Below are 26882 nucleotides of genomic sequence, written 5' to 3'. Positions count from 1 at the left end.
CATACAACATTTCTCTTTGACGTTTGGCAGCCCTGGTTGTTCACAAACGCAGAGTTCATTACAGAAAAAAAAATAGAAAAGAAAAAGTTGTGCAACGTGAGAAAAGTGAGCAGATAAAAACATAAAAATTCGATTGCATTTAACTGAAAATATGACGGTAAATAAACGGGACGCGGAGAGCACAACGCGACCGCGTTGTTTTTTCGATATAACGCTCGGCGGCCTGAGCATCGGTCGCATCGTTTTCGAGTTGTTTGGCGATGTAGCTCCCAAAACGGTTGAGAATTTTCGTGCACTGTGTACGGGCGAAAAGGGCACCGGACTTGTCACTGGCAAGCGGCTGCACTACAAAGGTGTCATATTCCATCGTGTGGTCAAGGACTTTATGGTGCAGGCGGGCGATTTTAGTGCAGGCAACGGTACCGGCGGCGAATCAATTTATGGCGGCACTTTCGAGGGTAAGTCTCAGTGTCTCTCACTCTCTTAGGTAGCTACTGTGTGTGTGTGTGTGTGTGTGTGTACATGATTGCTTGTGTATGCATATGTGTGCATACATACAAAGTGCTATCAATTAATTCGATCTAATGGCTGTGCTTTAATTTTAGAGCCTATTTAATATAATTATATTGAATATTTGTGTTTATTTATTGAAAAGAGATAAATTCATATTTTCTCTAGTAAATATCAAATAATAAATAATAAGCAAATGAAATAAACATTTTATATTTTCATGTATTAAATATATACTTTATATTTTGTTTATTGTAATATACATAATATTTGCTTAAAAGTAGAAATGATTTATATTTTTATCTATAAGAACTGTGGCTTATCTAAAAAGGAATCGATAACAATTGCCATTTAAATGTTATCGATTAAAACTCTTTTTAAAAATGAATTTGACTTAAGAGCGAAGAATTCAAGATATTCAATTCAGGAGATATCTTTGAGACTACAGACGAAGGCAATTGTTGTATATAAACAAACTTTCCACAAGAATTATAATCTGTAATACTTCTTATTGGTTTTAGCACTTCGTTTGCTCAACAATATATATTACTAAATATTTCCAACTTTTCATTTCTTTCAGACGAATGCTTTGATAAGAAGCACGATCGTCCCTTTCTGCTGTCGATGGCCAATCGTGGCAAGAATACGAATGGCTCGCAGTTCTTTATGTAAGTGGGTTCCGTTCCGGAGCTGGGGATCACTAAAGTTAAATCCATTTCCAATTGAATCCCCGTGAAAATTGTTAACGTTTCTCTTGCAGCCATCTAAATGAACTCTGAACTCATAAATATGTTAAACAATCTTTTACTCTGTACTTTGCATATCTATTTAAAGTTCTGTTGTTGTTCATTGATCTATTGCCGTATAGCCGCATAGCCGCATAGCCGCATAGCGAGTGTATGCAATATCTCTGACCAGCGGACTGAGCCACCACCCATCGACATCGACTACGACTCAATTCCCCCTCTCCAACCCAAGGGCCGGCCTCTAAATGCACGCGCCCCCACCCTCTGTGTGAGGTGGGCGTCTGCGGGTGTCAGGTGTGTGTGTGTGCGCGCGTCTGTGTGTGTCAGTGTAAGTGTGTGTTGTCTGTGGGTGCACCTTGACGCGTAGCAGAGGCCTCACACTGAACCCTCCTTCATGCGGCTGTCCTTGGCAACTGCAACAGCTAGAGCTACAGCAACAACTACAGAGGGCAACAACAGCACAACAACAGCGCCTACATATGCAACAGCTAACAGCTGTTATTGAGCAATAGCCCAATCGATGTGATGTGTCCAGGCTGTGATGGCTAATCAAACTGGGGCGGGACGCTCCACTTCCAGCTGCAGTCTTCCATCCGATATCGTTTAGTTTGCTGTTTGCACACACATTGCCTGGCATCACCTCTAAGTACAACGACAACAACAGCAGCAACGACAGCAGTAGCAACAGCTGCCGCTAACAGCAACAACAACAGCAACAACAACAACAGCTCTACAACAATAGAAAACTACAACAAATCTCGCCTACCAACCACAAAGTTTGCATTGTGTAAAGAATATTTTTCTTCTCTTCTGTTTTTCATTGTAGTACAACACAGCCTGCACCACACTTGGACAAGTAAGTGGAATTTGTTTAACTTAGTCAAATAGTCTAATGTATTGATTAAACTAGTATCAGAGTAGAAAACTTGGATACCTTGGGCTGGCACTACCCTGTAATTACAACCAATAACTGTTTGCTATCCCCATTAGTCCATTAGTCCATTAGTCCATAGTCAATCATATTAAATGTATTGGTGTTTTCTGTAGTCTATAAATATTCTATTAAAAGGAAGAAATAAAAAAGGCAGAAAATAATAAAAAAAAATTACAACAAAAGATTTGAGTATAAAAAAAAAATTTTTTTAATGAAATAAAATACAGAAATTAAAAAATATTAGTGAAATCAAAAACTTAGAGAATTAAAAAATAAATAAATAAATAAAAACTTGGAGGAATAGAAAAATCATAGAGTTGCTTTCGATTAAATAAAAAGTTGCTTTATTATTGGCCATAATCAGACCATTTAGTTTTAATACCAACCTAAACTAGTTTAACAAACTTAAGTCTTTACACTAATTAGGACTCATCTTAAAAAATTTCATTCTCCTATATACGAGTACATCTGATCTATAAAAGTAACAATTTCATTCAATTTCATTAATATTGAAACTAGTTAACTTTACTCTTTGAACCAATTCATAATAGGTCCTTCACTATATGTCTGCAAATATTTAACATTTAAGATCAAAATGCAAGGAACTTAGGAATGTTTTAATCCAAAAGGCTTTTCACTATAATTGCTCATAATCCGATTAAATAGTTCCAGCTCTGATTCTAGTTTCTGTTTAAACTTGCTCAATTGAAGCATCAAACTAATTGATATTTTCCACTTGCAGTATCCATGTTGTATTCGGTCATGTTATATCCGGTCAGGATTTGGTGCGTCAATTAGAGGATCTGCCCGTTGATCGCAACTCGCGCCCCTTGCAGGATGCGGCCATAGCCAACTGTGGCGAGTTAGTCAAGCAAACAAAGAGTGAGTCGATGCTGAATCGCATATCAAGTCGGATAATCAAAATAACCTGAATTTATGTTCACCAATTAGCGGCCAAAAAGGAGAAGAAACGCCGAAAGCGTTCAACGGCCACGGAGGAATCGGAGAGCGAAACTGATGAGCAGGCAGCAAAGCAGCGCAAGGATAAACTAAAAAAGAAACGCTCACGCAAGGACTCCAAATCCAGCGACAGTGAAAAGTATGTTCTCAAGTCAAGAAATTGCCTTCTTAGCTTAATAATTTGTTAACCACTGCAGCAGCGATTCGGGACGTGCTGCGCGTGGAAATGGACGCCAGGAGCACTCTGATGAGGAAGGCGAGATACACCCGTTGGTCACATTGACGAAAATTGATCCCAGCGAGATACCAGAGGTACAAGAAGCAAATTATCTGAGCTTGGACTGTTTTTGGCTATATCATACATAGTATATATTATCTACAGTCTATATATTAATATTATATTGTATAACTTTAGAGACTATATACCACATAGTTTGATGCGTGGATTCCTTCTCTCCTTCTCTATTGTTGCCTTAAAGACTTTTGATTTGATTCTCTGCAGGTTTCCAACAAATTCCTAATGCGCGCTGAGAGATCACGTTCGCGTGAGGAGCGCGGTGGTCGTGATGCTTCACGTGATGTGCGCCAGCGCCAGCGTGAGCGTGAACATGATCGTGATCGTGATCGGGAGCGTGATCGTGATCGTGACCGTGATCGCGAGCGCGATCGCGAGGATCGGGACAGAGGAAGAGAGCGCAATCGCAACGTCTTTGGTTGGTCAAAGAAGCAGGTGCCGACCTCGCGCAGCGGTCGCATTGTCAAAGGACGCGGCGTCTTTGTAAGAATTCAGTATAGCTAAAATCCAGATATATATACAGACTAATCCATAATTTATTCGATTCTGTTCACAGCGCTTTCGCACGCCCTCGCGCAGCCGATCGAAGAGTATCACGCCGCCGCATTGGAAGCATGCCCAGAAACGCACCATCAAGCTGTCGGATCTGGAGCGCATCGAGGAGGAGAACAAACTGCGCGAGGAGGAGCTTAGGCGACGCGAGCAGGAGCGCAAGAAGCGCCACGAGGAGGCCTCCAAGGATCCCAAAAAGTCATTCTTTGAGCTCTCGCACGCCAGCACCTACGGCGGCAAGGTCACGCCCGAGAAGTCGCCCTCGAAACAGAAACAGACGAGCAGCAGCAGCAGTGGCAATGCCAATGCCAAGCACAGCGGCGACATTCATGCACAGAAGGATGCGGAGCGGAGCAAGGCGAGGGACAACCACGAGAAGGAGCGCGAGAAAGAGAAACCCAAAGAAGAAGCTCCGCCAAAGCGTCGCAAATCGGTGGACATGAACGCCCTGGACTACGAACAGCAGACGGACAGCGAGCCGGAGCCGGAGACCAGCAAGCCCATCCAGAAGCACGACGATTCCAAGGCGGCGCCAGCAAAGGTCAACGAATCGCCAGCAGAGAATCGAAGCAAGCGCGACGAACGCAAACCCGAAGACAAACCTCGGGAGCGCGAGAGACCCAAGCGCAGTCGGGAACGCTCCAGTTCTCGCAATCGCCATAGGAGTCGCTCCCGTTCCGCTCAACGCAGACGATCGCCGCCACGACGCCAGCAGCGCTCACCTCCTAGACGCCAAGGCAACAATTACAATAACAACAACAACAATAATAACCATAACAACAATATGGGTCAGTATCAGGCCAACCGCAACCGTCGCAATCCCTTTGCCGATCGAGAGCGCCGCCAACGGTCGCCAGACAATGAGTACCGCAACCGGTTCCCCCTCTCGCCCATACGCACGCGCAGCTCGCCTGTGGAACGGCGCCGTTCCAGAGAGCGCCAGCGTCGGTCACGCAGTCGTGGACGCAGGCAGGAATCGGACGAGCGCAGGCGGCAGGAGTCGCCCGCCCGAAAGCGGCAGGAGTCTCCCGAAAGGAAGCGCCAAGAGTCGCCAGTGAGGAAGCGCCAAGAATCGCAAGAACGCAAGCGACGAGACTCGCCCCCAGAGCGTAGGCGTCGAGAGTCGCCGGGACGTAGGCGCCATGCATCACCGGAGCGCAGACGCAGCGGCAGCAGGGGACGGCGGGGACACAGTCGGTCACGCAGTAACAGTCGGCCACGGCGAAACCAACGTACGCCGGAGCGTCGTTCGCAGGACAGGAGTCCGGCCAAAGGATCCTCAGCCATGTCTGCTGCAGAATCCGAGGATAAGGATAAAGCCGCTCGCGAGAAAATGCAAAAACGCGTCGAGGCAGCGCTGCTGCTTAAGGAGCACATGCGCAAGGAGATCGCCAAGGAAGAGGAGCGACGAGCCGAGAAGCAGCGACAGGACGAGCTCGAAAAGGAGCGCACCACACGGGAGCTGAACGAGCTGGAGCGCCTGAAGGCAGAGACACTAAAGAAGCTGCAGGAGGAGGAGCGCGACCAGGACGAGTCTTCGGCCAGTCGTGCCAGACGCGAAAGTAGTGACAGCAGCGACAACACCAAGAAGCGCAAGCATAAAAAGTCCAAGAAGCAGTCGACCCGCCCGCGACTACACGAGTCGGAGTAATTGGGTGAAACAATGGACGAATCTGACACAATATTCAAATCAATCGTTTGGTTTACATAGTCAAGCAATTAATTTAATACACATGATTGCAATTGTAAAAACAGTTCGTGAAATCTATGTAGTGTGACCGCCTAATAAAATCAAATAAATAATGGCAATTTCAGTAAAATAAGTCCAATTTGTTTAATTTTTTAATAATTTTGTTTTACAGCATTGAAAAGAGCGCTCATGAATGCATGGCAAAAAGCTAAATGCTATGTTAGTAGTTTCAGTGCTGTTAAATTTCAACAAAGTGTTATCGTATATCGATAATTACATTTGACCTGGAGGACATGAAACGATTGGCACTACATATTTTGTAATTATTTAAAATCAAAATATTTAATAATTAAATATATATTTACATAATTGATTTAACAATCTTAGTTACGTAGTTGACTAACTAGTTATTTCTCATTTTATTAAAAAGTAAATTGAAAGCCAACTCTTGAGTACCAACTGTAATTTGAAATTATAAACATAATATAAATTAGAATGTTTACAATTTTTTATTTTAGGGACAGGTCTGGCAACGTTTGCGGCATTAAAAGTTGTATCAGTTTATTTTGTGCGTCGTTTTTCTTCCGTTTCGCTTGTGGCAAACTTTCATTCATGGAGACAAGCTTTTGACGCTGCCATTGAAATTTGTTTCTTCTTTTTGCAGCGCAAACAAAAACAAAAGTTGCCGTCAACGTCGGCGTAGACGCAGACGTCTACGTCGACGTCGCCGGCAAATGCAAGCTTACAAGTATGTGTGTGCGACGGCTCTCTGCGCGCGTATGTTTAGTGTGTGCGAATATGACAGCGGCAGCGCCAGTTCGGACCAAAGCTCCCAGTACACGAATGGCGTACAAACTGTTTGGACGTGTTTGCTGCTCGCTGGCGACGTCGCGAGTTCGAGTTCGAGCATTTTAATTGTTAGTGCAGAGCGTTGTAAATATTGAAGCGCCGCTTCGATTGGCGTTGACAAATATTTGTATGTGTGTGTGTTTGTGTGTGTATTTATATTTTATTGTTAATAAACCCGCAATGTGTCATAAAGCAACAAACACAAAATGCAAAAAATAACAACTGCAAATACAAATAATGCCGAAAGCGACAGTGAAAATAATCGTAATTTGTTGATTTAAGCGGCGGCTGCGGTCGTTGCTAATGTCGCTGAATGTTCAAGCGTGCGTCAGAGTTTTGTATGTGTGTGTTTGTGTATGTATGTGCAAAAATTACAAATAAGCAAGAATTGATAGGCTGAGCCTGCGAAATACAAACATAAAACACAAATGCAAAAAACACAACAAAGGTAGTAACAAAGCGAAGCTATGGCGTCAGTTGTACGCGGGGGCGCAGGCACCGGCGATGGCGGCAACAAAAGCCGGTGCAGTGCGTACACACACACGCACGCATGCAGAGAGTGAGAGAGAGAGAGAAAGAGAGTCAGGCAGAGTGAGAGCGAGAGAAATAATAGAGACACATGGGCCATGTTTTTATGCTGCAAATCAAATGAAATGCGATTAATTATTAGCTGCTGCCGCCGTAAATTCCAGCATTGTTAAATTTTGTGTCCTGTTCCAAATAAATTATGACATAATAAGCCATCATAACAATCAAATCGACTGCGTGCCGACGGCGCTGTCGCTGCGACAATATGACAATGTGTGCGTGCGCGAGGGGAAAGTAAATAAATATAAATATTGAAATGAATATTTTAAAATGCGAAATTCCACACAAACAAACGGCGATAAACGCAAGAGGCAAAGATGCCAAACAAAAAAGGATGTAAAACGCAATAAAGCACACGACTGAGAGGCGCTGCTTCTGCTGCTGCTGTTGCGACGGCTGCTGCGGCGGCTGCGAAAACCGCCAAGTACAGTAGTAGTTCTTCGGCCAGGCCACAAAGGCAGCGGCAGTCGAACAAAAAAGCACACGCACGCACACAGTGACAAACGGGGCAATAACAAAAACAACACAACAACAACACCAAGAACAGCAACAGCCACACAAGGCCATGAAAGCAACAGCGGCGGTTGTAGTAGGCAGGCAAAGGCAAAGCCAAAGCTAAAGCTCGGCGCACAAACACAAAGCGAAAGCGTAGCGAAAACAAGGAGCAACACAGCAGCGACGTTGCACAGTGTAACAAATGGATTAAAAAGAAATAGAACCGATTGCAATACAGGTTCAGACTACACAAAATACATACACACATATATTTATATGACAGCATCCAATTATTTTACAGATAGAAATGATGTTTAAAAGATATGCAAAAATTGTAACGCAACTATCTGATAAATTAAATTATTATAATATATTTTTATTATAATACAAATGGATCGCCGAAGAACGATTATAATATCTTTTAATGCGTTAATGCATTTTTCATATATTTTCTTACATATTTTGTTTTGGCAGTCTGTAGTAATGTCTTATCTCACACTCATTCGTATAATTAGCACTTGAAGAGTGCAATATGTACTCGCTACGCTGTAGTTCACCATAATAGGAACTTAATGGCCAACTAATTTGTTTCGCCATTCTCGGAGCATGTAAATCACTGTGCGCAGTCGGCGTTGGCGTTAGCATCGGCAGAGGACCAGAGACCAAGTGAGAGTGGGCTGCGGTTGCTTATGCGAATATGGATGCTCAGAAAAAGCTTAGTAAGCTGCGCTGCCGCTGTCGCTGCCGGTGCGTTGCTGCCGCTGTTGTCGTTTTGCAAACAAATGTACAAAATGTATATGACGCTTAACGTTCGTGATAATGAAGTATTTGAGTGACGATGATGAAGATATAAGAACACGAAGAATAAGCATAATAGAAGGCACAACAAGGTAGAATTTTGAGGAAATCGAAATTTGCGTCGTCGTTCAATTTCGACCGGCATCCGCAGCACAAAACAAACTTTTGCCCATGTGTGAGTGTGTGTCTGGCTTTGTGCGTGTGTGTGCGAGGTCTTGTATGTTTGTTTGTGTGTGTGTGTGTGTGTGTGTGTGTGTGTGTGAGTGTGTGTATTTCGCATAGTCAAATTTGTTTTATATAATTCTCAACTACCCCGATATGATTTCCGTTGCGCTTCTTCCTTATCTCTCAATTTAGCGTGGCAATTTTTTGTTGTTTGCAGTTTCTGGCAGCAGCAAAAACCATGGCGAAAATCGTTGTTTGCTTATTGTTAAAAACTTTTTCAAACACATAAATGCGTTGGCCATGGCAATAAATACAAGTTTTAAACAAAGAAAAAACTTTACGCAATAAAAACCAATATTACGTTTTTACCACGAAATCTCAAAAATAAATAAATAAAGGATCATTTGAATGCGTGGCTCTGCATTTTTGTCTTGATTTATAAAATATATTATTTTGTACAGAGTAAAAAAGTTAAACAAAAGAGTACAAAATACCGTTGCAATAGCAAATATTGCACGCACACACATACATATGGCTGCCAGTGGCAGCTGCGTCAGCGTCGCTGTCGCAGTTGCGGTCGCTGCCAACGTCGCCATCTGCTTTATTTGTACTTTTTTCTCTTTCGGTCGCTCCTCTCACACTCGCGCTCACTATGTGTGCAAAGCCTTTGATAGTAGCTGAAGCTACAACAACAACAATGGCGCTGTCAGCACTGCCGAAATATATTTTAGCATTCATTTATGCGACGTTTTCTTCATACTTTATTTTTTGTATATATATATTTTTTTTTTTTGCCGCGCGAATTCGTGCACTCTAGCTAGAAATCTTTCTTACATACATACATACATATGTATCTATATCTATACACGCGCATTTCGGGTACTTGTTGTCTTAAGAATTGCTGCTGAAATTGAAATACATGCGTATAGTATACCCCATCTGTTATGGCATCATCATACGACGCCGCAGAGCTATTATGATGATGACAATGAAGCGCCAGGAGCGGATGAACTACAAGCAAAGATTTTTTGTACTAGAGTCGCGTTAGTGTAGTGAATGAACCATCATCATAATAATGGCCATGAAATAGTGGTCAGCAAGGATAATGCGACAGTATTTTTTGGCTTAATATAAGGGCAGCATTAGCTATCTATATACGCCGCAGTGCGTTGAATTCCAAAAACATTATGTGCAAATATGCTAAAAATAATAAAAACATATTTTTTATGTATTTGTATAAAAAATAATAATAATAATAATAGATTATTTATTTATGTTTGTAGTATTTATTTGATAATACTTATAATAGGAAAATACGTGTTACAAGTAATCTCCTTAAAGATCCTTTATTTCATGCTAAATATTATAGATAGATATATTATCAGAAATCTGTTTAAGGTCTTTTCTTGGTATACCATTAGATATTCTAGACTGAATAGTTTCAGACTGATTTTTATAAATGCTTGGGATCAATTTGTTAGATTACAGCAAATCTATTTCAAGGTCTATTATTCCATGGATAGGCTCATAATTTATAACAAATAGTAGCTCTCGCCCATTTATCTCCGCAAAGAATTTTGGCTGGCCAGCACTCAAGCTGCGATAAAGTAGAGTCCATGGCCATCAATTTCGGAATACCCGACGTTGACGACAAATGACATTTTGATGCTGGCGCCGTTAGCGGCGCCAGTGTTTTGCGGCCTATTACGCAAATTGCGCATACGCACTGTTGCACACGTAAAATATTTATGCACGTTTCATAAGCGTAGCTAAAATATATTAGCATACTTTTGTGTGCGTGCCATCTAGCAGAGCTCAGCGCCATTGTGTGTGTGTGTGTGTGTTTGCGTGTGTGTGTTTTTGAGAGATTTAAGAGATTCGATTTTGTTTGACTTTTAGATTGAGAAGGCAAAGCTGAGTACATAAACAATGTGAATGCGTGTGTGTGTGTCACGTGTAATGCACAAAATGCAAGCAACAATAAGAAGATGCACTTAAGAGAAACATTGGAAAATAACGAAGTTATTGAAGACAACGAGCAGAGAGTCGAGTCGTTCGTTATAATAATCACGCCGAAAACGAGATAAAAACGATTGCGGTTAGCTGCCCGAAACTGGAAAAACCACCGGAAATTAACGCCAGATTGCAATGTTTTTGTTTTACAATCGACGCATTTTTGTCATTATATTAATTGAATTTCTGCTGCTGCTGCTGAGCGATGACAATGGACAACCAACGCTGACCAAGTTGCCGACAACAGGTGAGTTACTCCGACAGTCTATGAAAGTCCCTTTGCCAAACTGCAATAATCATAAACTAATGGCCAAACGTGCGGGCGTGTTCTTAGCGAGACGCCCAAGAACTTGTTGAGTTACAAGAGTCCTTAAGAGTTTGAGGATTAGATCGGGGGAATGTAGGGAGCAGGGTGTACAGAAAGGTCTTTCCGCCACAGGCCCCATGCCATAAAGAAAATCGGGAGTATAAAATATTAAAGTTGGCAAAACACGCGAGAAAACTTTTTGGCCACATCCACCCTTGGCTCGATGCTGCCTTTTGGGGGTTGATTCGTTTCGCTGCGCTCTTTGACTTTCGAATATAGCCCTTTCGCATGTGTGTGTGCCATTGCGAGCTTATTGCGTCGTTGATTTGGCTAAGCAGAAATTATAATTCTAATTTATGGTAAGTGAACAAGTTGGTAAGCAGCGCGCCTCCAACGACATTTCCAACTTATCGCAGCCTGTCCGATTCTCACGACCCATTTGCAGAGAAATGTCTCAGAGTGCTGTATTTGCTTTGAAGCTGTAGCCGTTATCAAATGGGATACCGGCTACATGGCTAAAAGCATTTAACAATCAATCAATGCGAACAATTTTATATAATTTCCCTTTTCATGTCGCACACACATACACACACACACATACTTGCAAATATCCAGAGCTATTTGGTTAAGTCAAGCGAGGGCATGGGCTAGTTCATAAAACCCCAATGCAAAAAGTTTTGCACACATGATAGAGCAGCAATTGCTGCGCTTGGGGCTGGAGCCAGAGCTGTGGCCGGGGCGGGGCTGTGGCTGGGGCTGGGGCAGTGTGGCAAAAGTCCAAGTCTAAGTCAAACGACTAAGCGGCATGTCGTCAATAAATTTTCCATTAAATTCAAAGCAACCCAAAAAAGTAGAAAAAAAATGAAGAGGGGAAATGGCAAGAAAAACAAGCGCCCATAAAGGAAGGTAGCGTCGAGTACACTATATAACTTTTGCCTCTTCTCTACAGGCACACTAACTCACACACACATTCGCACACTCAGAGAGAGGTATACGTGCGCCTGGGTGGGTGTGTGGGTGTGCGTTGTTGTGTTGCTTCCTGTCTGTCCTGGGAGGCCGCTTATTCAATTTAGCACTGGCGTGTGGCGCCATCTAGCGCCGCGAGTGAAAGGCAGTCAGGGAGCAGCGCAACAACACAAAACAACACTCTAGAATTTTATACCCTGTAAAATGGCATAGAACTGCATTTATGATAATTATAGAAAAATATTTAAGATCTATTTATGTTTAACCTTTACGCTTAGGTTATTGATTGATAGCTTATTGATTATAGAAACCAAAGAGCTATAACTTTGTAACTAAAAAGAAAAGGCACAAATATGCATTTAGATTGGGCTTATTTACCATAGGGCACTCTAAGTTATGTTGTAGTCTAGGCAGTATTAAATTACTCGTTTGATAGCCCATTTTAAAAGAAATATAAATTTAATATAATTAATAAATACTTAATAATATAATAATGATTTTTCTAAATATTCCTTAGTTTATAACTTTTGATATATAAATTAAGGAGCATTGCAGTTGAATATATGCGATAAAATAAAACACATTTCTTTGATATTCTCAGATGATAAATTTTATATATGTATATCAGTAGTATTTGAAGCCTTCAAACTGTTCGTTTCATAATAATAATATAACTAACTATTAATCTAATCTTCCCATTATATTCTCAAATATTCTATGGACATTATTTAGGGAGTATCTCTTTGTCATGCAGTCATTGCTAACACACGATTATTTATAGTCTTTTTCTTTGTTTTTTTACCGGCGGCAAATAACTACAACATAAGCTATTGGTACAGCAGCTCTCACATCATGAATCTTGGCTGCTGCTGTTGTTGCTGGTTTATTCATATATGGCAAACAACATATCATGTGCTGCTGCTGCTGTTGTTGTTGTGGTTGTTGTTGTTGTTGTTGCTATTGTTGTTGCAGGCTGCGTGCCGCATAGCAACCCACAAGCTGCCTCTGAGCCCTCCATATTCATATGCAAATTGCGTTGGAGGACCTTTTGGGCTCAGCTGTGTTGCTTTTGTTGTTAATGGTTTGTTTTTGCTTTATTTTTGGGTAAGTAGAATTATTATTGTTATTATTGTTGTTGTTGTTGTTGATGGTGGTATTGTTGGTGTTGTTGTTGTTGCTTGTGGTTATTGTTGCTGTTGCGTTGGTGGCGCCCCGCGTTTGATTTCAATATTCAAGTGCTTCCTGTTTTTTGCATTTGTTGCTGTATTTGCTGGCTGCCTGACTGCCGCCTCCCTCCCTCCCTGCCTACCCGCCTGCCTGCCTGCCGCTTTGCTATTTGACATCTCAAGCAGCATTACTTGGCTGCCACAACAGCAACAGCAACAACAACTAGAACAACAACTAGAACATTGGGATAAGCAGCAACAACAAACAGTTGAAATAACAAGTTGAGTGCCCTCAGCTCCTCCACCTCGCCCATCTTGTTGCTCCACCTACTCCCACTCCTCGTCTAGCTGCTGCTGCTGCTGCTGCTGCTGGCACTAACTACACAAATAGCAAATCGGTTCTGCTCTTGCCACAAATGCGCCGGCATTTGGTGCTGCTCTTGACTGCTCGAGTGTGCCTATGACGACCTTATGCTGCTCTGCCGCTGTTGCTGCCTCCTTGAAGAGCCAAAGGCGCCAGACCACCAAGTGGTTCGCTAGGTTATGTGAGGTATTGGCGTTTTGGGTCTTGGGATCGTTCTGCTGGCAACATTGCCTCGTGGCGCCGTTGCGGTTTTTAAGCCTCGCCTGAGGTTCAACGCTTTTTAAGCCGTGCGATATAAAAGACAGCAGCACCCTCTCTGCTGGTAGTTCTCTGTATTTAAGTATATATTTACTCTGATTAAAGTGGTCCTACTAACGTGTACATGCATGTGCCGAATAGTCGGCTGCAACGCATTATTGCTGGCAATTTTTTCGCTTTATTGCCACTTCTCAGAATTCTTGACAGCTTTAAACTGATTGCTCGCTGCTGGTAGCCAAGACAACATCCTGTGAGCTCAATCGCAGCTTAAATTTTGAAAAGGACACAATGACTGTACATATATATGTACGGTAAAAAAAAAGTATATATATATATTTGTGTGTGCTCCCAGTTTGGGATTCCAGGAAATCAGTTAAGTACGGCATGGAGCTACACCCGGGGCATTTGCCACCCAGCTAAAAGCAGCAATGATTACATTTGGCATCATTTCGACACTGCCCTCAGTAAAAATGCGGCATGGAAAATCATAATTTTTAATGCGAACAGCATGTCGACTGGCTGCTGGCTACTGGTGGGCTGGCTGGGGCGCAACGTCCATTTGCAGCAGCATATTTTTTCGTGTGCTCGAAGCACGACCGGACTCACCCTCTAAAAATGATGCTGTAAAGCTGCTCTTATCTGACGCGTGCGGGTGTGAATAAAAAACAAATTCTATTAGTTCAATTAGACAGAAACGTAGGTCCACCTCTCTCCCTCTCTCTTTCTCTCCCTGTGTCTCTGTCTCTCTCACCGGCTGACAGCCTGTGTAAACGTAAACTTTATGGCTGTCACAGCGTGTTTTAAAGCTGGCAACTGTCGCTTTCCCAGGCAGCTTTTAGCCGTTTTTCCAACTTGTTCAAATTTCCCAGAACTGGCGCGAATGGCCAGGTCAGAATCTCTTTAGATGCTCAAACATTATCAATTACTTGGAAAGTAATCAAATCATTTTCAATACCAATGCTAATAACATTGATGTAAATTATAAGTACAATATTTTTATTTATTTATTTTTTTATTTCTTAAACATATTCAATTAAATTGATGAAGGTAATATACATATGTATGCATGTAAAATGCTCAAAATGATTTGCTGGAAAATATTTGAAACATTTTGAAGTATATTCAGTTCAATTCCTGTCAATCTGAAAACAATATTTCACTAATATATTCATAATTTTATCCAAACAGTATGTTTAATGATATGCACGAGAGAATATATTGATTGTTGTAGCAGAATTCAGACAATAATTACTCCGAATTTTATAGCTGAGTAGCAATTGTAGGACAACTACTAAAAATAAATGGAAAGTTTATTATAAACATATTCAAAATTAGAATATATGTAAAAATGAGAAACATATTAAATTAAATAATATATATATATATAATAAAGGCAGTTAATTTGTATTAATATTATATCAATAATTGAGGACATATGTATTTCATATTTTTATTTTATATATTTTCTGCTTATATATTTTCTGTTCCATCCGAGTCTAGCACAATTCTAAAAACTACCTGCCCTCATATCATCATATATATAGTTATATATATAAATACCATTTCTATACATTCTATACATTCCGTCTCAATTTAGGACAAGTAGGCTGTTTAAATACGTGTACATATATACTTGGACTGCCTTATAAGCCCATTAGCTGCTCAGTGGTTGTGAAGCGTCATCTGCAAATCGTCGCCGTCGACTCCATGGAAAGTTTGGTTCTTTCCCTTGGCGGGTAGGCAAAGTGGCAACAAGAAAAGTACCACATATAATGTTGGAAAAATAAAAAAATAAGAAAAAAATCCCCTTAGTCAGCATGATGTTTGCATTTAATTGTTTATTTCTTTTTATTGCCGTCTACGAGCCGTCGTGAGCGCCAACTTCTTCAAAATGTAGGTACAGAACATAAATATGAAAATAATAAAAAAAATAAAAAAATATAAAAAAATATGGAAGCAAGTTGTGAACTTCGCACTGCGTCTGCTGCATAATACGCAAGAGCTGCCGTTTGGCAATTAAAATTATTATTATTATTAGAAGTTAGTTGGCAGAAATTCAAGTGGTCGGAGCGCCACATTAGAAAAGTTTACAAACTTTATGAATTAGTAGAGCGGCACGTCTAATTAAGATGCTTTCATTAAATGCCGCCTCAAAATACCATAAAAAACTTCACGAAAGCAAGAATTTACCAACTCAGCTGAGTCGGGCGCATTTCCGTGATAAGAAGTCTTAATACAAATTTGGAATATATAACAGAAAGTTTACAAATAAATGACATTTTATATTAAATATTATGAGATATTTTACGTCTTTTAGAAATTTTAGCTTTTCAGCAAAATTTTAATTTAGAATTTATATAATTCTTTAATATTGAATTTTATATAAATTATTTTCTTCGAAAAAAGTAATTGAATTTTTATTGAAATCAAAATATATGATATAGTCCGCTAACTAAAGCATATAATTTTTTTCATAATACAATTTTTACCAAAAAACTGTACAGCTTTAATTTTATGAAAAATTAGAGCTATGTCTATCTCTAACTTCTTAACGTCTGTAAAACGGAAGAGAAGAATATTGTAATATAGTAATATTTAGTCTAAAATAAAGGGACTTTAAAAAATAAATAAACATGGGTCAGATGAATATTGTATTATTGCCTAACAATACAGCACTCAAAAACCTGTCTTTATCAAGACATGTTGACATGGGAATCTAAAATTAATATCATTACTCTACTATTATGATGTAAAAAAAAAACACAAATTTTTAATATCTTAAGATCGTCGTAAGACAAGAACTAGAATGACATTGCACAATATTGATTTATAGGCAAAAACCAGAATGTTTATTGATTGCACGCACGAACCTGTTCTGAGGTTCAATCAATCTTTTATTGTTATATTATTACACATTATAAGCCTTAACACAATTTGACACATTTATAGCCAGGTTCGTTTATATATTCATGTAAGGCCAATTTTTGTTATACTCGTGTCCACTTAAGTAACTCCTGCTTATTCAATATACATAGATATGTATATATAGATTGTGTTCATGTCGACCTGTTCACAGCCACATCATCGAGACAAAACATGTACAGTTCAAGCCCCAACCAACCGACACGCCCCTAGCGCCCGCCCTGCTACACTCGGCCATTGGTTTTTGGTAACAGTGGCAAGTACAAATAAAATCCATTAGAAGTAGAGCCGTGTGTAAGCTGACAGCAGTGTGGCATTGTTGTTGTTGTTTCTGATTCTTTTATATTTTGGGAACTTTTTTTTCTTTCTTTTTTATTTGATATTTTTCGCCTTAGAATGACGCACATTATTGGCATGTGTTGGCAGAAAGAGGGAGAGAGAGGTAGAGGAAGTGGGAAGTGGCCCATAATAGCCACAGCAGACATTATAATGCTCGTAAAGTTGCCAATAGAAAATAACTGAACTATTTCCATGATCGTGTCAAAATGTAAAATATTTTTATGTGTCTTACTTCTCCTTGTTATTCAGCTATTCTGCATTGTCATTCCCGTCTGAAGAGGGACAAGAAAAAGTCAACTTTGATGACCGAAAATAAAAGCGTGTCTCAAGTAGACCCTCCGCTAGTTAAGTTTATGCCCGGCGTTGCGCGGTTTGACACCTGCCTAACTTATTCTTAGTCACTTCTGATCTTCTACACTATGCTTGTCTTCATATAACTATCTTGTTAATTACCTTTAATTGTAATGCGAGGCAGGTAAGCGTCTTACCTTTTGCCTTTAAGTAATTCAATTCATTCTCATGCAGCTTTGCTTACACATACATACATACATATGTCAGCAATCGAGTTGTAATTAAATTCTTCTCAAGTTAATCTAAGGCTTGCTCAACTTACATTCAGAGCAAAGCTTCTTCTTTCTCTTTAATGATGTCTAGCCAGGACAATAACAGCTTACATAAGAATACAGAGAGAGAGAGAGAGAGAGAGAGAGAGAGAGAGAGAGAGAGAGAGAGAGAGAGAGAGAGAGAGAAAGCGAGACAGAGAGGAATTATAAATTGTTCAGTTTTGAAGCTGCTGACAGCGGTTTTGTTTTCCTTTCGCTTGGCGTTGGCGTCATTTGAAATGAACATTATTACTACTATTATTACTGTTATTTTTATTGCGCGTATTATCAGCAGGTTTCGAGTTCATTGAATTCAACCGCCCGCTTCCTGCCGCCCAGAGCCTGCGCGCCTTGCCAGTCAAAGTGGGTCAGCGTAATCAACGCAATCAGAGCCTAGGCATGCTCCGACAAGCTACGTTGCCCTGCCCGCCCCCCCCAGTTGCTCCTTGCCAGCGTGCACATCCCACACCCACGCACACACACACCCATACACCCACACACCCACACAATCGTCTTGTGCCATCGTTCTAACTTTTGTGCTGGTATTTACTCAACTCTCCATGGTTGCCATGTCGCTGCGACAATGATGATTGCAATAAATGAAATTAATGCGTATTTGAAAGACCCAGACAGGCGAATCAATTGACAAAAATGGAGTGCCGCGTTCGTGCGACAGCGTGCAAATCAAAAGCCATGAAAACAACCAAATTGAAAACATTTTTCTGGCATTTTTATTTAGTATTTCTTTTGCTGTTTGCTATTTTCTCCATCTCTGCTGTCAGTTTTTGGTTCCTTCCTTCTCTCTTTGTGGCAGCAGGTCATGTTGCAAGCAGAACGACTTTCCATTCCGCATGCGTTCTATGATGATGGCACCTGGCTGAAAGTGAAGCCAGCTTAAACAGCATTCAAGTGCTTATGCAGCTTGGGTCTTTAATCCACCAGCGAATTAAATCATTCCACATCAAAATACCTTAATATGAGGTACATATTTCTTATCTCATATTAATGTGAAATAAATCAATTAAAATCGAATTCATGCACATACAATTTGCATGGCATTAAAAGTAAGTCCGGCAAATTAATACGAAGCCCAAAAGGGCTGAAAAAAGTTGACTGTTTTGGGCAGGTGGGATCTCTCTGTGTGTGTGTGTGTGTTGTTGTTGTTAATGAAAAAGATTAAAAAGACAAAGTAAGCGCTGCATATAAATAATTAAAAATATTACGAATGCTACGCTTGGCGCACCATCGCCTGAAATTGGACAGCTAAATGCATTATAAAACTAAATGCATTATATGATGCATTTAGCATAATTAACTTAATTTCATAAATATATAATTACATTTAGTTTTAAGTGCCCAGGCTCAACAGATTGCATGTGTCTCGAACGTTTTTTAGAAACCTAACCAAGCGTTGAAGTCAGCCAAAAATAAAGAAGACAAAAAGTGAAATAAAATGTGCAAAAATTTATGAAAAAAGGCAAACTTCGTCGCGAGGTGTGTGCAAAAGGTGTGGCCGCCTGCAATTATAAATGCGCCGAATAAAACAAAAATTGGCAAACCATACAAAAAAAAAAAAAATCAACTAAAAAGGCATTAAATAAATCGCTTACAGAAGAGAAGCAACAACAAAAAAGTGAAAAATGAAAAATAAACAAATTTAAAAATAATAATATGAAACTTAACAAAAAACGTCAGCTTGCAAATTGACACGAGATATGAGCACGGACATGGATACGAACAGGCAAAAAGTGAAGCAACTTGGCTTGGCTTTAACACTTCTTGGCTTGGCTTGGTTTGCAATGGTATTTCTTAAATGTGTGGTTTTAACAGGAGCTATGTAACGCATCTATAAAATGTATATTTGTATATATATTTAAAACAGCAAGTGTTTTGATATGTTTAATAAAATTAGTTAAGTCATAATTGAAAATATTTTATTTCATCATTGATGATTGATGTCAATCAATTAGAATTCAAACTAGAATTAGGAGTAATTCAATGCCAACTTAAACTTTCAACCTAATTTAAAGGGTATATTAATTTTCGACTTGTCTATTCCATTCTCTCTTTTTTTTTTGGCAACTAAGGAGCGTAGAGCATTGAGCGCACCCTTGGCGCTGGCTGCCCCTTAGGTTGCCTACATTTTGTGGGTGCAGGGGATCAAATGTTGGCGCAAGCTCGTTAAAAAGAATTTGGTTCACTTGTTGTTGTAGCCAAACGGCAAAAAACACAAAAAAAAAAAAAAAACAAAAAAGAGAAAAAAATAAACGCTGCACGCTTGAGACACAGGCTGTACGCCAAACTGGTTTTCGGACTGCATTCTTTTGGGCCACGTTTATAGCCAACTAGCCTGGCCTGCCAGCCTGCCAGCCAGCTCAAAGCAGGCTCCTCGCCGTTGTTCAGTTGCCAAGTTGTTTGGCTGAAAACAAAATTGAATCATATGCGGCAGTGGCAACAAAAAAAAAAAAAAAAAGCCAAAAACGAAAAAAAATAAACGCAGTTTCTATGAATTTCTGTTTCGATGTGTCGAGTCTTACCTGCTACAGTTCCTGGCAGCGAGTCTTTGTCTTAATTCTCCAGTTCTACAATTTCTGGCAAGTTTTTCCCTTTTTTTCAAGTTTGTATTTTGTTTTAATTTGTTTTTATATCGTATCTATATTTAGGTTTTAGAATTTCGTGCACGTTTCGCGTTTTGCATGATTAATTGTTTATGCAAATTGATGTTTGCTTTTAAGGCAAATGGCAAATAGAGAGAGAGAGAGAGAGAGAGAGACAGAGGGGAAAGATCTAGATATATGGTTTCCATAAGTGCTTACCGTATGTAGTTTGTATATTATGTGCAGGCCACTCGATATCAGCAGCTCATCAGCATAGCTCACTACATTTATTGACTCGATGCCAATCTCTGTATAGAATTGTATGTATATACATAAATATAGACTCTGCCTGGGCTGGGCATAAGCCCACTATTACACATGTATTGCTTATGATTATTCAATTAATACACAATTAGCTCACTCGCTGCTCATTTGCATAATATGCGATATGAATTGAATTTGCCTCTAATGCCACGAATTCGTCATTTCATTTCAATAACGTGATTAACTTTGTTGCAAATTAGTTGGCTGCCTCGACGCCACGCCAACTCACTGACACCGCTCAAGATAAATCGCTACAGATAGAGTCAAGTGTATATATGTATATAGAGAAAGAGAGAGAAAGAGAGTGAGAGGGACTAAGATAGAGATAAAGTTTTAATTAACATTACGGCTTAAGTGCTCAGTGTTTTTATTTAGCTCTGCTCAACTTTGGTTTTTTTCTTCGTTGGCTTGTCACAGTGTGCCTTGGCAAGTTAAGCAAAACTGAACTTTGATCTGCTCAAAAGAATTAAGACTTGGCTCTCGGCTTGTGTGCCTAATGATCTGAAAAGTTTGTGGCTATTATATTGTGTGCAATTGATTAGGCTATCTGAGGCACTAAAAGTTCAGGGTAACAATTCATTGATATGTAGTTGACAAGTCCTTTAACACCTTAAGTCTCTTAGAGTTTCTAGCTTCCATTTCGTATCTCGGCTTCACTTCATTTCATCTCCGAGCTGTAGCTTCAATTTCATATCTTGGTCTCGTTTCATTTAAGTTGAGGTTAACCGCAGAGTCGTAGCTTTTCAACTTTGCCATTTATGCTTACCTATACTCTATATGCTAATGTGCTGTGATATATATATATATATACACACACACACACACACACACACACACACACATCAGTTCTAGGTATTTTCCGTACAGTGAGATGTTCATTAGTTTGTTTTCCCGCCCATGTCACATTGTAACTAGATGCAAACGCATTAATTAGCATAGTTTTCGAATAGTTTCAAGGTGTCATATCTATATGTGTGTGGGTGTGTGAGTGTGTGTGTATTGGCACTCAATTCTAACTGGTTGGCAGGTAATTGTAATAAATAACGCGACTAATTAGTTTGAAGTTTTGCCATAATTTATGCGTATTAGGCAAATTTTGAAGCGCCAGCAAACGTCAACTGATTGGCGCGTCAGAAGCACGTTGGGGCAATGTGAGGCAACAGCTGCTATACCTTTACCGAATGAAAAATGAAAAAAAAAAAAAAAAAAAAAAAAAAACTAAAAAAAAAAAGTCAAGCGAGCCGCGGGCCAGTTATGCTGCATTCATAACTGTATAGGGCACATCAGCTCGAGAAATCAGTGCAAAATGTAAAAGTAAAATTGATGATTTGTCCGACAGGAGTCGTGCAAAGAGCATGGGTAACTTGTGGACCGGCACGTACCAGGCGGCGTATACGTATTTTCTAATTAAACGCTAGCTCACGCGCACTCCCGTCGAGGCCGAACGGCCGAACCGCCCCCGCGCGTTGAAATTTCAACAGCTGCACGTGCCGTTATGATGATGGCAGTGGGATCCCTTACACTTCATCCTGTCATATTCTACAATAGCCGCCCGCCACCTGCCTTTACACAGTGCTTGTCGCCTTTTTAGTCCTGACATCAAAATGGCTGCCATGCGGCCATGTTATGCGGTGTGCGCCATTCGCCTTGTGCCGCCTGTCGCCCGTCCCTTGCCTTCCGTCTCCTGCCTGCTGCCTCCCGCTTCCTGCTGTTCCTATTTCGCATTGTCTCCAGTGTATTTGCTGTCATTTGTAGGTATTTCTGTTGTTGCTTTGGTAACTAATTGTCGTATTGCCCCCAGAGAGTGCTGAAAGCGACACAAACACATCCCTACACATCCCTCCAAGCCCCAAAAATAAAAAATAAAATAGAAATAGAAGGGGGGACCTCGAGGGACCGAGTAGCTGTGGTAGTTACACTCTGTGTGTATATGATTCAATTGTGCTTTGTCTGCGCATCGCCGTCTGATGTCTGCTTATGCGCTCCGCTGTGGGTATTCTAATTTTGGCACTTCATATGTGACGTAGCGATAAGTGTCTTGATGATAATTGTCAAGCAATTGGATTAGTTTTGCATATCTAGTTTGATAATATATATGCTTATACGAAAATAAGTGAAAATAGAATATTTCTCTTGGGCAATATCCGGTTTGTGAATAAATGGCTGTCCGTCTGTATAAACGATAATCATCTGACTACTAACGGCCTAGAGAATCGGGGAATGTCCTGAATTTGTAAAATGAATCCATTTGAACTGATTGAGACTGGAAATTGGGATTATTAAGTCCATTGAAAACCCCAAAATCAAAAATATATTGCGCGTATATCAATATATCAGCTTAGCAAATCCGGAAAAGAAGTTACGGCGGACTGTTTTCTGCAGGATTCTGCGGATAACGTTTATGGAAAAAGAAAATAAATTATGCAGTCCATAATGCATACTCCAGCATATCCTGAAAATAACCAAAAGCTATTTTAATTTCAAATAATTGCTAGAGCATTAAATTCGCCATATATTATACGATATTCATTTTGAAACGGAAATAGCGCAGTAATTGAAAACTGAGAGGAACAAAAAAAAAAAAAAAAAAAAAAAAAGAAAAGAAAAGAAAACCAATTTAATTTGCTACATACATATACATTTCGTATTCTGTATTGAATTTGGTCCTTTGCTATAATTAATGATCCCCGAGTGCTGCTGAATATGCCATTGATTTATGCCAGCAGTTTCATGCACGCTTACATAATAAGGGAGGAGACGGCGTACAACGTGTGGTATGCGTAATGAATGCGACTGCGACAAGCATTATGCAAGATTCGTTACGTTTGTTACACTTATGATCCTTTTGCGTCTGTGTATTTAATTAATTTCGCGTGCGCTGCCATAGTGCAACACTCGACGGCAAGCCAAATTCCTTACAGGTGTTTCACCTGTTGATTTGCGACACCAATCGCTCATGGCACTACGTCTACAATAGAAAAAGAAAACAGAGAGTCCATTCCACCCACCTGTCAGCATGTGGGCCGAACTGTGCCAGTTACCCGCATGACAGGCTTTGTGCCATCATATTTTTTCTCTTCTATATCAACTTGCCCCACTCAATCTAGTTGTCATAGAAACTAAGGACGCTGCTCGCATTTAATATGTGTCCTGGCAACGACAGCATATAAATCGCAAGGCTATTTGTCTCAAGTAGCCCCCACTCAACTAAAAGCTGAAATTTAGTGAGCTATTTCAATGCCCAAGGTTGGCAGCGCGTGGCTTGTGTACAATTTTGATTTGGCCTTCCTCGGGCACAAACAAGAAGAACAAAAACCAGATTTAATAGATTCGCCAAGCTGTGCGCTTAAGCATTTGATTCTTATTGAAAACTTAATTATTTTGATGTTGATAATCTTAATTCTTTTTTATAGCTGGAATGCTTACGCTTCTAGAAATCAGTTAATAATGAAATGAAATCATTTATACTCTTTTTTTTGACGATATGTATGAACTGAGCTCATCAATAGTTTTTCTATATAACTATATCTCTATAGAAACTCTTATCGCTAGCTGAAATTCGCCAAGTATTTTTATCTCATTGAAAATATAATTATTTTAATATTGATCATGATTTGTTTGCAGTTTTTGCGTAGAATTTTTATATATCTTATACGTTATTTTAGGCTATTTAATATACCTATATTTATCTCTAAGCAAACTCTTAGAACATGAAAGCTAATGGCATGAAGCTGTGCTTAATTCTGTCTGCACTTTGGCTCGGATTAATACCTCATCTTGCGACATGCTTTTATCTTCAGCTAAATCTAATCAATTTATTAGCATTTCTTAGCTGTCATACTTACTTTATTTATCAGAAATATAGAAAATATATTCAAGCTTAGTTGCGGCATGCTTTTCTCTTACATAAATAAAAGCTTATTAACCTTTTATAATGATCTCTTATCGAGCTAAAAATATCTATTTATATATAGTTTCCCTATAAATCTACATATTATATACTGTTAGCTTCTTTAAGGAAAACTCCTCTCTAGACAGACTAATCATTCATTTAAGAACACCTTGAATATTTTAAGCCCAAAAGAGTGTCTAATCTTCAATGTGGCACAGATAGCCGCGATTTCTTGTCTTTTTCTACAACTTTTGTGAAACGTCGAGAGCTTGGCAAAAATCACAGTTCGTTCTTCAATGTGGCTTATAATTATGGGTCATTATGTGTATACAAACGCAAGACATAAATATCAAAGTGCCCCCAGGCCAGATTTTGTTTACGTTTATTATAATCTTCTTCGGCTCTGCGATTTCACAGTTCGTCGAAATCATTTTTGGTAATTCCTATGCTCAACATGTAAGCGCAGCAAGTACGGCGTGCTCTGTGCTGGGTGCTTAGCTTCTTCCGATAAATTCGTGTAATTAATCAATCTTAAGTGAAGTCAGCCTATGTCGTTGAAAGCGGCTCTCATAAATCAAAGGCAAGACACATGTTTAGCAGCAGCCTCATACGATTTACCGAGTTACACCTGTAACGTAGCTAGCTACCTGCTGTCTGTTTAATGAAGCGTTTGATTTGCATTTGCGGGCGACTGGCAGATATTTGTTAATTAGATTTGGTAGCACGCTTGCACCACCATGCCATGCCGCAGCCACTGAACCACTGAACTTTTTGTCGTGTGTGTAACAAATCTGCTCAAACTCTCAACTCGATGATTTATTGTTGTTTGTCGAACGCAAAACTTTTCTAAAGTAATTTGCGACAAATCATAAAAGCATTTTTTCTCTATATTTTCCCAATTTTTGTCGCTCCGCATTTTTCTTCTTACTTTTTTTTTGTTTTTTTGGAGCTTATGTCATGCCGCATGTGGCGTAAAATTTATGCGCACACATGTGGCTCAGGTGTAGCTGCTCAGTTTTGTTTTCTTTATGCCCTGCATATGCTTCAAATGATGGAATGGAGCCCATTGCGAATTCGTGGTAAATTATCAAAAGTAAGAAACTCAAAATTATTGATTATATACTATATATATACATAAACATATATTAGATATACGTACATCGACTAGATATATATATATATATGTATATAACATAATAGATATACATTAATTAGATATGGTAGTGAATTATTTATATTTTTATTGAAAGCTCTCTTTCTATATATATTTTTTTTAAAGTGTATTATGAATTCCTGGTAAAAAAAAATATATATTTATATATATATATATATATATATATATATATATATATTATTGAATATGCAGTCGAATTTCGATAATTTGTAACCTGCAAAAATCGCGATAAAACGAAATAATTCTATCCCCTTGCAACAAATTCGCTCTCGATGATTTGAATTTCTGTGTAAGTCGAAATAAAAACTGATCCCTTTGCCATTTAAAATTATCGGGATTCGACTGTATTGCTGTATTGGCTGCGTATCAGTCATTTCATTGATAACTCTATATATGCATATATTTGTATTCCACCCATATTGATAATTATATCTAATATAGTTTTTCCAACTGCTTATGCATATCATGTTAGATGTGATGCTGCATGACTGCTGACGGGGTATCATCTAGTCGTTTACGTTGTGTCCTTGCAGGAGTTTTGCAACAACGTGTAGATTACTGCGCGTGGCAGCTGCCAGTAACAGAAATGGCCGCATCAGCAGCTACATAAACTCTAAAAAGTTGCTCGTGGCCAATGGCTGGGCTTGGCCTGGCTTGGTCTGGCACGGCATGGCTCTTCTCTATCAACATAATTAACACTTTGATATAATTTAACAGTTTGGCAGTCGAGTCGTCAAGCTGTACTGTGCGAGCAGTCGGGGCCAGCATCCATCTATTAACATAATTACGTAAAAACATAAAATTATCATGTCGCATGCAGCGTTGCATTGGCCTCACCGTCTTCCTGCCTGGATTTTAATTTGTTGAGCTGCAGAACAGGGAGCAAAAGACTAACACATCCTGCAGTACATCATCGTCATCATTAGCGCTTCCTACCAGCTGTATGTATGCGTGTGTGTGTGTGCGTGTGCAGCCAGAAACTGACTGCCACTTTGCATAAGCTTGAGGAGCAACGTGGAACGGCTTTTAGGTCCGCATCGTTCCGTATTCGCTGCTTATGCTTCCTTATGGAAATACTCAACGCCACTTCCCTTGGCTCATTCATCTCACAGCACACACACACACACACACCGAAAGAGAGAGAGAGAGAGAGAGACGCAGACAGGACGCACATAATTCAAGTTGTTCTGTTGGCACGAGGCGCAACTCAGCTTCGCTCCGCTCATTGTCCGAGCCTGGGGAACGGGCTCAGCTGTCTTAACTGGCAGTTTTACTTCACGCCAACGTCAACATTGTCGTTGTCGTTTGTTGTTGTTATTTTTCGCTGTTGCCTGCGCTGCCTGGCTTTCGCTTCGCATTGTGAAGGGTTTGTCTTC

The 26882-nt window shown here is 39.8% G+C and overlaps 2 protein-coding genes across 5 annotated transcripts in view; both read left to right on the top strand.

The window, feature by feature from the left end:
• The first annotated feature begins 10 nt into the window (after positions 1 to 10).
• Moca-cyp (nuclear cyclophilin protein Moca-cyp) lies at positions 11 to 5820 on the top strand. The gene is made up of 8 exons (XM_018017616.2): positions 11 to 458; positions 1091 to 1178; positions 2083 to 2112; positions 2933 to 3072; positions 3142 to 3289; positions 3348 to 3462; positions 3653 to 3928; positions 4002 to 5820. The coding sequence occupies exons 1-8, from the start codon at positions 152 to 154 to the stop codon at positions 5646 to 5648; spliced, it is 2751 nt and encodes a 916-aa protein (XP_017873105.1). The 5' UTR covers positions 11 to 151; the 3' UTR covers positions 5649 to 5820.
• A 642-nt stretch (positions 5821 to 6462) lies between these two features.
• The window catches only part of plum (IgSF transmembrane protein plum), a 60117-nt gene continuing 39697 nt past the window's right edge, over positions 6463 to 26882 (top strand). The window contains exons 1-2 of one of the 4 annotated variants that reach the window (XM_018017615.2): positions 6463 to 6604; positions 10482 to 10842. In XM_018017615.2, the coding sequence (XP_017873104.1) occupies positions 10731 to 10842 (112 nt within the window). In that variant the 5' untranslated portion in view covers positions 6463 to 6604; positions 10482 to 10730. Of the gene's footprint in view, positions 10843 to 26882 lie in introns of all 4 variants that reach the window. The other 3 variants (XM_089464809.1, XM_018017613.2, XM_089464801.1) reach the window with 3 other exon arrangements.

Source organism: Drosophila arizonae, chromosome 2 (assembly GCF_054131065.1).
Source record: "Drosophila arizonae isolate 15081-1271.41 chromosome 2, UAZ_ARI_1.0, whole genome shotgun sequence".
NCBI lineage: Eukaryota > Metazoa > Arthropoda > Insecta > Diptera > Drosophilidae > Drosophila > Drosophila arizonae.
Note: the sequence above shows the minus strand (reverse complement) of the source record. Positions and strands in the feature narration are given on the sequence as shown.